We start from the raw sequence: 13,075 nt of genomic DNA, 5'->3' as shown, positions 1-13,075 counted from the left end.
GAAAAAAAAGTGTACAGAGTCAATTGGAGATGGAGTGATGTTTATCTCCATTGTGGTACTGGGTAGGATGGAGAGGTTTAAACCTCTCCTCCAAGGCATGTACCGTGATGGCAATGCATATCACTCCTCCTCATTCATCAGATAACCAATATGATGAACAAGATCTGCATCCCTGTACAAATCAAGAGTTTTTTTACATTTCTTTTTGCCCTACCTATTTCCCTCAATTTTAAATGAATAACTGCCTTTTCCATTATGAGCCCGCCAAAGTCAGTTTCAGATACCCTGTATTCTCTCTGATCACCAGTAGAGATGTGGTTGGCACTTTTCATGGATGGTGGTGCCAAATGCTTTCCCTGGGATGATCTGCCAGACTTTCCCCACATTTAAGAGGACTCCTTAAATGCACTTTTTAAAGTACACCTTTAATTTTTTCCTGTGTTGAAGTGTTTAGTTGGCTTAGTCTGTATCATTATGAGCTTTGTAACCTTCATTTTTGTTATGTTAGCTTAACTGTGTTTTTAATAATGTTAAAGTTGTTTTATGAAATGTTAGGGTTATAATATCTGTTAGTTGCTCTGAATATGATTATACAGTAGCAGCCAGCATTGCCATGCATTGCTGCCAGTTACTGAGAGGGAGGGGCAAGGCAGCAGGGAGCTTGGTATGGTGTGGAAGCAGTGGTAGAGCCAATTCGATGCTTCCGATGCTGTGGCTGCACCATGCAGAGCTCCTCACTGCCTTGCTCCTCCACCTCCCTCTTGTTAACTAGCAGTGATGTATGGCTTTGGGAAGCCAGGTCAGCAACACAACCCCATTCACACTGCTTTGCCAGCCGCTACTGTGGTCATATATAGAATGGATGGTGACTGGGCTGGATCAGGCTGCCAAGCCATTCTTAAAGGCCTGCCAGTCCTCTGCCAAATTTACCAGTAGTGACACTGATAATTACAGGAGACACCACAACAGCAAGTGAGAGGCTGAAGCTCAGTCAAGCAGAGGCAAAGAAACCATGCCCCACAACAAAAAAAAAGAGAAGTGTAGTGGGAGACTCCCTACTGTGTGGGACTGACACCCAAGTATGCCGAAAAATCCATGGACTCATCAGGTATGCTTGCCTCCCTGGAGGATGAATTAGAGATGTGACAGAAGGGTTGCCATTGTTCATAAAGCCCACTGACACATATCCCTTTCTCATCCATGTGGGAACAAATGATACTGCCCAGCAGCGCTAAGAAGAAATCAAATCAGACTTTGAAGCTCTGGGAAGGAAACTCAAGGACTTTGGGGCCCAGATAGTTTTTTCATCCATCCTTCTGGTATTTTGAAGTGGAGTGGAAAGGGAAAGAAAAATACTCCGGGTGAATGACTGGCTACGAAGGTGGTGCTGATGTGACAGATTTGGATTCTGGGACCACAGGCTATGCTTCCGGGAAGATGCACTGCTGGCAAGTGATGAGTTGCACCTCACAAGGACTAGGAAGAATGTGTGTGGCCGCAGCATGGAGAAATTCAGGGAGACGTAAACTTGGTAGTAACTACTAACAAAAAGGAACTGAGGGAATGGCTATAATAGGGCAAAGTAATAGTCTTCATAAAAATGTAGGAAGAAGTCAGGCCGTAAATCACATGGTCTTCAATGCCTGTATACTAATGCCCAGAGTATGGGAAACAAACAGGACAAACTTAAACTCTTAATACAGGAGAGTAAATATGGATGGGTGTAACTGAAACTTGGTGGGATGACTCCCATGACTGGAACACAGTGATTAAAGGATATACCTGTTCAAAAAGAAGAGAAGGACAGTGACAGTTCTACAGTAGCAGTCCTTCCTGTTTCCAGAGAGCTTTGACCTGCTCTCAATGGCAGTGGGTTGCTCAGAACTGCTGCTGCAGAAGCCACTGCCAAAACCCTGAACTGTTGCAGTCACCATCTATATGCCTGCCTGCTCAGTCTTCTGCCCTGCTGCTAGCTGTTGATGGGCAACTTCAAGGACCTTGCTTTCCCTTGTTTTTTAATCTTTAAATTGGACACAGACCAGACAGCCCTTGAAGAGTGCTGTTCACTGTAAAGTAAGGCATATGCCTGCCCTAACTATGCATATCACAGTGGGGTTCTGGTGGAAAGGATGGAACTGGTATACCAGGTGTTAACACATTTGCTGTGTGAGAGACAACAGGCAGGATCATGTTTTACCTTATATAGATCCCCATGTGGCAGTCTATATGCAAACTTGTGAATTTGTATCCACAGGGACAGGTAGGTGTGTGGATCTGTGTGCATGCTCCTGTGAGTTTTGTGGATTGGAGCAAAAAAAAGTGTTTAGATAGCTTAGAAAGCAACTGGCTTATTTACTTATTTCATTTATATATAAAAATATTTGTATAGCGCTATTTCATTAAAAACATCAAAGTGGTTTACAACATACTAAAAACAACAAGAAAAACCACAGAATAAAAGACATTAAAAATACAATAAAAACAAAGGTCAATTTGCAAAAAAATCTTCGTAATTGTCTGCATAATCCTGGTGGAACAGAAAGGTTTTCAGCAGGCGCTTAGAAGATGAAACATAAGGCGCCTGCTGAATCTCTGTTGGCAGAGCAGTCGAGAGAACTGTGCCGATGACCTTGAAGGCTCCATTTTGTGTCAATGTTAAATGAGCCTCGCCAACTTGGGGGATGACCAAAGCTGCCCCTGCAGATTTTCTCAGTGATTGAGCTGGGATATAAGGGTTCAGGCAGTCCCTAATATACCCTGGACTTAAATTCTTCAGGGCTTTGTAATATCTTGAACCTGTCTCAGGAGTGGATGGGCAGCCAGTGCAGATGTTTTCAAAGTGGTGTCACATGTTGTTGGCTATATGCTCCCATCAGCAATCTGGCCACATTTTGCACCAGCTATTGCTTCTGAACCAGGGCCAAGGGCAGTCCCACATAGAGTGAATTGCAGTAATCCAGCCTATGCATGGATTACAGGGGTCAGGCTGTCCAGGAATGGCTGTAGCTGACAAACCAGACAAAGCTGGTAAAAGGCACTCCTAGCCACAAAGGATACGTGGGCCTCTAGTGACAAAGATTAATCTGGGAGTACCCCTAGCCTACGGACCTGGTCCTTCAGAGGGAGGTCAACCCCATCCAGAACAAGTAACCTGCCTGTCTCCCAGATATGGGCACCACCTACCCAAAGAGCTTTCATCTTCCCAGGATTCAAGCACAGTTTATTGGCCCTCATCCAGTCCACTACAGCATTCAGACACCGATCTAGAGCGTTCACAGCCTCTGCTGATTCAGAGGTTATGGAGAAACAGTTATTGTGTCCATACATTATTGAGCCAGTGATCATATTAATGTGGTGGAAAAGTGGGAATCTGCCCCTCCCCTACATTGTGTACATCATGACATAACATTTGGAGGTCAGTATATGCATAAAGCTTGATTAATTCAATCTCTGCCCCTACTGTTTCATGAATTTGGCCTCCATGTGGTATGCTTGCTTCACATATTACTTAAGGGAAAGATGAGCACATGCCAGAGCTGGCTCTTTTTGTAAGCCTTATGCAAAGGCCCTCTTAAATGATGGTGTGTGTGTGTGTGGGGGGGGCAAATGTGCAGCCAGTGAGAGGAAAGGGGATACACAGATCAAGTGAGGAATATACTAAAGTGCTAGCATGGGTGCTAGCAAAACCAGAGGCAGTTTGCAAAGTGAGGGCCAAGCTGGTCTTGATGAGCCTGGTATTGGGTCTGGCCCTAGAAAGTGCACATTTGCACATTCTGCTACCCACTGGTATCGACTATAGTGCACATTTGCTCCCCCAGCTATATGGGGAGGATCACTGACTCAGTAAGTACACATGATCTGTGCTTTAATCTCTAAAATGCCACAGTATTTTTGTCCTCTTGTTTCTGCATACTGTCATGATCACTTTTGTTAAATTCATCATAAATGTATTCACAAGCTTAAATGTTAGTTTGTGATCAATCATTCTGTCATTCGACTTTTAATATTTTTAATACTGTAGTTTGTTGTCATGGAAAAAATTAAGTGGGGCCACATTTTGGGGCACTCCAAACTCAGCTCTTTTTCTTTTGATAGAGGAAGGAGAGACAAGCAATCTGTTGCCTTCCACTCCCCTCCTTTTCAAATTTAAATTGTGCATACATATGTAGATCTTCCAATAATATTAAATGTTTAAATATTTAAATAATATTTAAATTTAAATTTAAATATTATTTCAATTTAAAGTTAAAGTTAAATTTTAAATGTTTCAGAAAGCAGAAATTGTAAATAATCAAGACATTTCCTAGCAAATAATTGCTGGAGTTTATAATCAATATAAACTCAATAGTCAAAGGTCAATAGTCAATTTATAGTCAATATGGTACATTTAACCTCTTAATATCTTGTCCAAGATTCAGAAATATTAACCGTAATCCTTCATTCTAGCTCTTTGTCCTGATGAATGCTTGTTTCTGTTCTTTCCACCAGGTGACTCATTGGCATAGTCCCTACTTCTTTGCCTACTTCCCAACTGCCAACTCTTTCCCAGCTCTTCTGGCTGACATGCTGTCTGGGGGCATAGGATGCATTGGATTTTCATGGGTATGTTCCTTGTGGGCATGTAATGTAGTTCATAAAGAGCCCATCTGGGAATTGTTCATTTGTGGTTATGGCTCCTGAGAAGGTTTGAGCATTGGCACCTCTCTCAGGGCTCCTCCATACATCTGTATAATCTGTAACGTAAGCCCCTGTGGCTCCATTAATTCATCTTCATCCATATGACGTTCTCCTCCAGTCATTGCTTTCCTACACTTCCCCCTGCCTTTATCCGGAGTTTCCAGAGCTTGGAAAAGTTACTTTTTTAAACTACAACTCCCATCAGCTCCAGCCAGCATGGCCACTGGATTGGACTGATGGGAGTTGTAGTTCAAAAAAGTAACTTTTCCAAGCTCTGGAGTTTCCAATACCAAGTATACCCTGAAAAGGAGAGAAACAGCAAACAGTTGCTAAGGAGGGAGGCTGGTTGCTTTGACTTGCAGTTCCCTCTGTGTGTGTGTGTGGGTTTTTTTTTTCTAATTTTACCTCCTTCCATGCCTCCTGCTTCTGTCGGGTTCCCATTGACTCCCTCACCCATCTCTCTTCTAATCTGAGCCAATCAGCAACACAAAAAGGTGAGAAGGAGGGAAGAGGAGTTTGTAAACAAAAAAGAGTATTCCTACAGGTACGGATGAGGAAAAAGTTTGATTCGAGTACAAAGAAAGTACAAAGCAATCATGTTTGGACTACCAGGAAGGCACACATCTGTTCATCAGTTTCCATGAAGGTTTTATTTTAAGTGTCCAAAGAGGTGATTTTGAATATTAAAAAGTTACAAAGGTGGATTGTTGGGCAATTTTTGACAGTTTATTAATATTTGTGGTGAATAGCAGGATAAAAAGGGTTCTTCAAAGGCTCATTCAGGTGATAAAGCTGCAACTGGCTATATTACTTCAGAGTGTAGGCAGAGGCTAACATGACTGAATGCTCCTAGAACAGCTTTGTGTCCAATATTTTTTTCATATTTGCCAAATTTGTGGCAAATGTGTTAACATTTTCACCACGTGACAAAAAAAACTGTTTTGGAAGGTAGAAAAATACACAATAATGTTTTGAATTATTTATTAGTAGAATTAGTGAGAAATCTGACATGTCTTTTCATTAAGTAGTGCAGAGAAAACTGCCTCCAATTTTTCATGCAATATCTGCAACCTATATTTTCATTTCTTCATTTTAACCACAGAAAAAGTTGACTTACAGAGCCACATTGAACCAAAAACTGAAAAAATAATTTTGGAATAACTGTAGTTAGAACCACAAACTCATTTTTATTTAAAATATGAGTTCACATCATAACAACTTAATCATCTTTCAAATGCTAAGTGCCTGCTGGCAGGAAGGGCAAAATATTAATTTAATAAATTAAATAAAAATAAATAATAAAACAAAAATCTGTCTTGAAAAAGTGCCTCTCTAGAGAAAGAAGCCTCATAAGCTCTTGAGATAGTTGAGAATTGTAAATATCAAAGATCCTGCATGAATTCAAAATTGGAAAAGCATATAGGACCCAAGGATGAATCTGTAATTGGTAAGGGCAGAGGGTGGACACTTTTTTGAACTGGAGCAAGTATAAAATGTATTTAAAATATAGGTGGTAGAAGTAAAGTACCAATTGCCACCAGTCAATAGCCATTTCACCACATGTGGCAAGTGGTGACAAGGGATGGAATGATCTGTCAATTTCTGTTCTCTCTTTCTCATTTTTCTAATCTTAAATTTGGTTCTCCACATTTCTATACCAATTCGCTTTTTTTAAAAAAATCCTCTTTAAAATTCTTTAGCATTTTAGTGAGAATTTCTCCTACTAAATACATTTTTGTATGCGATTTTGATTAATGTACACATTTTTGCAAGCATTTTACCTTAATATAAATGCATTTTTGTATGTTATTTCTATCAATATATTCATTGTGTGCTCACTTTCCCATCGTCTATGCATTTTTGTAAAAAGTCCTTGGTTGGAGAATTTCAAATTTTGGAGAAATTTGTTTAAGTGTGAATTTTGAAGAATGGCTGTATTTTGGTTCTCATATTGTTTTGGAAAGTTCAAATTTGATAAATTTGGCTTTCAATGCAAACTGAATCCAATTTCTCCCTCGTCCCTAGTGGTGACCACGCTGGACACCAATATCTTAGAAGTACATGCGATAGTTGGAGCAGAATTCTGTCATGTGAGCTTCCACCTGCATTGTGAAATGCTACAGCTTTGACAGAGCTTTATTGCCACAATCAACCCTAGGCACATTATCTCTGTGTAAACAAAAGTGCCTCTGTTTCTGAGGCACTTTTCTCTAGGGCTGACCTGCAATGACACACAGGATTTTGAAATAATTTCCCCTACCTTGAAAATTGCAGTTTGAATTCTGCTTTTTCTTTTAGGAGAAAGTAGAGGGGAGAATCAGATCTTCTACAGTATTAGTGGCCATGATTTTTGGAGGGAGTGTATTTTGGGAAATTCAAAATAGCTGCTGCAATGAAAAATGTCTTTGCCACTCACCATTATAGTGGACAGAAGTGTAATCACATATGTGCAGTAATGCTGCAGAGAGTCTATCTGTCTGTCTGTCTGTCTGTGATTATATAATTTTATTAGAGCTGTGTTTAGGTGTTTAAAAGAAGGCCTTACAACAAGGGCAGGGTGGTGTGCATACAAGCCCTGCTCCCAATGCCCTGAGTTATGGGTTGCTTTTCAGACTTTCCATCTTTTAAATCCAACGTCTGAAGAGGCCCTAATAAGTCAGGGTATTCACTCATGGGGAGGTTTCTAAGTCTATTTAACTGAACTCACTTAGAAACCCTCTTCAAACCTTTGTGCATTTAGAAACTTGGAGGTGTAAATGGACACTGATAACACTGATAAGCACATAGTAAAGACTCATTTATTCTCCTAAGCTTTCACAGGCCATGTGTAGTTTACTTTTACTTTTTTCACTCTTAGATCACATTGACACCATACATTTATTTCATTATTATTCCACTTTAAACAGTCATGGCTTCCCCCAAAGAATCCTGGGAAGTGTAGTTTGTGAAGGATGCTGACAAATATTAGACCTCTGGGAAGAGAAACTGAGTTAAACTACTCTGGAAACTGTAGCTCTGTGAGAATAGGAGTTTCCTCTCTGCACCCTTCACAAACTGTAGTTCCCAGGATTCTTTGGGGGAAGCCAGGACTGTTTAAAGTGGAATAATAGTGGAATAAACATAAGGTGTGAATTTTTAATTTTTATGTATTTTATATAGATTTATTCTTTTTTTACCTGTTTTTGTGATTCTTATCAATATATTTTGTTTTAACTGTTTGAGGTCAATGAAAACTGGTGTACAAGAAACACTAGGTAAATAGATAAATAAATAAGACCAGTCCACATGCCGGGAGACATTGGGGATGGGGCTTCTGTGCATGCCCCTGTCCTCATGAAATGTGTTCATTCAAGTGCCTGTTTAATGATTCTGCAGAGAAGCATCTTTCCTCCCCAACTGTACTATTACTTGCTGGCTGGATCCAGTTTCCCATCCCTGGAAGTAAACTGGGCGGAGTAGCTAATACTTTATGGCAGAAACAAGATCCAAGATGAGCTTGACGAGATGGAGAACTGGCCAAAACTAGCAAAATGAATTTCAACAGAGATAAATATAAATGGTGGTATTCAACACTAGTCCTACTCAGAGTAGACCCACTGAAGTTAATAAACATGCCTAATAGGTTCATTAATCTCAGTGGGTCTGCTCTGAGTAGGACTTATCTGAATACAACCCAAAGTTCTACATTTAGGTAGGAAGAATCTGATGCACAAATGGAGGATGGGTGAAAGCTGTTCATGTGAAAAGAATTTAAGGGTTTCAGTAGACCATAAGCTAAACGTGAGTCAGGAGAGTGATGCTGTAGCTAAAAAGGCTATTGCAATTCTAGGTTGCGTCAACAGAAATATACAGTCCAGATCTGAGGTAAAAATAGCAATGTATTCTACTTTGGTTAGACCTTACTTGGAGTACTATGTCCAGTTCTGGGCACTGCAGTTGAAGCTGGATATCAACAAACTGGAAAGTGTTTACAGGAAGGTGATAAAGATGGTGAGGGGCCTGGAGACCAAGTGCTTTTTGTTTTATGGTTGTGAACCGCTTCAGATTTTTTAAAAAAATACAAAGAGGTAAATAGATATTTGAAAAAAATATAGATAAAGATGGAAGGAGTTGGGTTTGTTTAGCCTGGTGAAAAGATAATTAAGAAGCAATATGACAGCCATCTTCAAATATTGAAAGGGCTGTCATATAGATGATGAAGCCAATTTGTTTTCTGTTGTTCCAGAGGATAGGAGTCAAACTAGTGGTTTCAAGTTACAAGAAAAAGTATTTAGACTAAATTTTAGAAATACTTTCCTGATGATATGAACTGTTCAGCTGTGGAACAGACTGACTCGGAAGGCGATGGGCTCAGCTTTCATTAGAGGTTGTAAGCACAGACTGCATGGCCACCTATCAGGGATGCTATAGGAGCAGGTTTCCTGCATCAACAGGGGGTTGGGCTCTGTGCTTCTATGTGTAAATATTGAGGGGAAGCTACCAAACTCTTCTAGTTTCGTTTTACCATGTTTCTCCATTCTAGGCATCAAGTCCAGCTTGCACAGAGCTAGAAACAGTCATGTTGGATTGGCTAGGGAAGATGATCAATTTGCCTCCACCATTTTTGGCTGGGAAGGATGGAGAGGGAGGTGGAGTGATCCAGGTAAGCTGGAATTCTTGTGGCTTTAGTTAATGCATGGTGTATGTTCTGTTCAAACTAGTTTGAAACTCATGTATCTTTAAATTATTTTTAGTATATTATATGGATAAATGGTTCCCATAAACTTGCAGAAGACATGCATAAGAACCTAGCCAAATAATGGAAAAGAAAGGCCTCATTCTGTTGATGCAATGTGAGCATGGTCAGTTGATGCTCCATTTGGTTATAGTCCATTTCAAAATAATATTTGTGCTGCAGATCCTCTTCTAAATATGTTAACTGCTTGTCATCATATCTTGTTATTGGCTTTGAGTTCTCCAAACCTTCACTGTGGACACTGGGAAAAACATGTGAATCTGGAATGGGAATGGGATCAGCGCACTCCACACAAATTCGTGTCACAAAACAACTGTGGTGGGTGAAAATAATGACCATATCTCATTCTGAATTAAACACATTTTGGCCCATTAAAATCAATTGTCTTCAGTGAATTTAATGTCTGGGATAGACTATGACCAGTGTGCTTCTCTCAGTCTCAGTGCCTCAGTTCAGACATCTCATCAAATACATGGTTAAGGAAACAAACCAGAATTAGGAATCATTGTTGAACATTGGTTTGCAAACCCTTATTTGAGCTATAGTTTGACATGTCATCTAAATCAACAAACCATAGTTATGGTCATTGCCCTGCTTCTAGGAGCCACTGCACTGGAGATTGGAAGACTCAACTGATAGAAAATGCAAGTTGTAAACCATGGTTGGCCATGTATATTTGAAATTTAAAACTCTGTTTTGGGTTCTGTGCTATGATTAGTGCAAACCATGGTTTAGTATGTCTGAGCCTATATGTAGGATGTACTTTTTATCCTGTTGGAGGGCTAGTTTATGTGTACCTCAGTTATTTTTTCCTATGCTTGATTATTACAGTTCTTTAGTACTCTAGGGATTCCTATAGCCTGGTGTCCAAACTATTCACTCATCAATTACAGCTCTGACTTCACCTATTGGCTAAAAACAGTGAAAGGCAGGAACAGTCAATCTGACTCATCTAATGGAAATTACTTAGAAGGTTGCCTGAACATTATGCTTTATATTTATATTTCTAGAACAGAGAGGCTTACTTTTTTTAAAGGAAATCTCAGAGTCTGGGCACCCTGTTGGCATAATAAATATGGTGCTGCCTGGAAGTTACCAGAGTGTGCATAATTGTGGCCAAGCTGTCTCTGTCTAGGGATTGCCCTAGCTGGTGCGCCAGCTGGAGCTGAGTATAGACACTTCTAGCTACAGAAGCCACCTGGGCTTCAAGTGAGAAAGATGATTCCAAGAGTACCCCAACCTGTCCTTTAACAGGAGTGCACCCTTTTGTTCTGTACTCTTGGACTCATCTTTCTCACTTGAAGCCCAGGTGGCTTCTGTGGCTAGAAGTGCATACACTCAGCTCAAGCTGACTTTAGATTCACTTCTTCTATTGTAATCAGATCTTCTAACATTGATCTATCGTCTTCAGTCAACTGTGGTAAGTTCACTGAGTTCAAATATTTCCTAATTGTTTCCACTGGGGGGTTGATGAGCTATACAAGTTCTTATAACACTTCTGAAATTCTCCACTGATACTCTCAGTGGAATATGTGCTCATCCCTAACTACGTTTTTGACTCTGGCTCTCTCTTTTTTGCAACGTTGCGCTAATAGCTTTGAGCTAATAGCTTCGAGCCTTTGCCCCCATATCTTAATACCTTTGCTTCAGATACAAGTTTACCATTACTCAATTTATTTTTAAAACTTCTAATTCCCTTCGCTTAGTTTCCAACTGTTTATAGATTCTGTATGCCCCTGTTCTCCTATATTTCAATGCTAGTTCCTCTATTTCCCTCTCTAGCTTCTCAATGTCTGCTCTTCTGTTCCTCTTTGATGTGCTGTATTCCTTTATACTAATTCCTCTAATGGCAGACTTTTTTTGCTTCCCATAGCAGAACACTGTTTATACCTTCCACATCATTTTTCTTCAAATGATTTTGTATCGATTCATGCTATTTCTCTCTGCATTCTGGATTTGTTACTACCACTGCAGGGAATGTCCATGCAAAGGAAGTGGCACCTCCACCTGGGCATGATCTGTTATCTTTATTTGTCCTATATCTGCAGGTAACCTGCTCCAGAAGGGAACTGGATGTCAGAATAAAATCTATCTGTGTGTTCGTATTGTGGGGAACGTAGTGGAACGTAAAAGTTTATTAGTAGGATAAAGTTCACTCTACACATCAATTACTCCCCATTCTTGAAATAATCCCAGCATTTTAAACTGTTTTCTCACCTCCCTCAACTGAATCCAGTGTTCCCTCAATTTCTTTATCTCTCTTTGAGAGTGGCCACAAATATTCCAGGTTAAATTCCCACCTAATATAATTCCCCCCTGAGCAAATCTCATTAATTTGGCAAATATAGATCATAAATAATTTAACTATTAGGCGTATATATCGAGCCAACTGTCAACTGTCTAGTGTTATTCAATAAACCTCGTAAAAATATAAATCTTCCATTTTTATCTCTTAATATTTTGGTTACTTTAAAGTCTAAATTATTACAGCTGTACCCCTTGACTTAGCAGTACCTTTTGCTATATATTGCAGCCCAAACCACTTGTGTCTAAATAATGTCTCTGTTTGCTGTGCCTTATGAGTTTCTTGCAGGAAGATTATATTTGGTTTCAATGCACTAACATAATTTGTCAACCTTCTCCTTTTAACTGAATCTCCCATTCCTTTCACATTTAACGTTAACACTTTAAGATATGTTCCCTCCATGAGTTTCATAATTTTCTTTAACGATCCCCCCCCACTCATCCTCTGTCTCCATTACCTGTTACTCTGTACTGATTTTCCATTAACATAAACTCTTTTTGGCTCATTTCCACCCAATAAAAACAACCCTCCCTTTAAGCAAAGACGTGAGAACCTTAACCTGCTGTTCCCACTCCTGGCATAAGTATTGCCAGGACTATAGCTTGGGCAATACACTTCCATTTTTTCTACTAAGTTTTCGACTAAGTTTATATACATAAAATAAATAGAATTAAATTGCTCTTCTGGACACCACATTTGTTTCATAAATAATAATTAATAGACTTATTAATCATCATATTTGGATAATATTCCACCCCTCCTCCCCAACTCTCATCTTATTCTGCTTGTTGCTGATCTCAAGGTTCGGGATATTGAAGTCATAGGTTCTTGCGTATTATTCTCTGTTTTCCAGATCTGTGAGTTTTCCCTTTATTTCTTGGTATCCTTTTTATGTTTCTTTTTTCTCATGTCTAATCCCCGTATCCATTGCTGCAGAAGCAGTTGCCACTATCTCTTCCAGCTGGGTACTTATTGTTGTTAGTTTCTTCTCCGTCGGAGACATCCACTCTTTAAATGTTTCAGGCAACATAGCCTTCATCTCTGTTAATTGCATTGCAAAGCCCTCTTTCAAATTAATCTTAACCTTCTGTTGATTCTTCACTGGTTTCTCCAAGTTTTGGATTAATAGGCGCCATCGCCATTTTAGCCTGCAGCTTTTCAGCTGGAGGTCTGTCAGCAGGGAAGTCTTCTTCCTTTGGTTTAAAAAAAATTGAAATCTCTGCCAGTTTAGTTTTCCAGGATAGGACAGACATTCCCCAACAATTTCCAAATAATCTTAACAGCCTGTAGCCAATTTTCCTTTTGCCATGGTGGAATGCGTCTGGGGTCATCCACAGAGCTCTCGTTTCAAATGACCA

General features: G+C 39.7%; 1 protein-coding gene across 4 annotated transcripts in view; it reads left to right on the top strand.

The window, feature by feature from the left end:
• Window positions 1-13,075, top strand: part of DDC (dopa decarboxylase) — a 208,367-nt gene that overhangs the window by 65,746 nt on the left and 129,546 nt on the right. For all 4 annotated transcript variants that reach the window (XM_061589210.1, XM_061589212.1, XM_061589211.1 and 1 more), the window contains exons 3-4: window positions 4,489-4,602; window positions 9,200-9,319. In XM_061589210.1, the coding sequence (XP_061445194.1) occupies window positions 4,489-4,602; window positions 9,200-9,319 (234 nt within the window). The remainder of the gene's footprint in view (window positions 1-4,488; window positions 4,603-9,199; window positions 9,320-13,075) is intronic.

The sequence above is a fragment of the Rhineura floridana genome, chromosome 11, assembly GCF_030035675.1.
Source record: "Rhineura floridana isolate rRhiFlo1 chromosome 11, rRhiFlo1.hap2, whole genome shotgun sequence".
NCBI lineage: Eukaryota > Metazoa > Chordata > Lepidosauria > Squamata > Rhineuridae > Rhineura > Rhineura floridana.
Note: the sequence above shows the minus strand (reverse complement) of the source record. Positions and strands in the feature narration are given on the sequence as shown.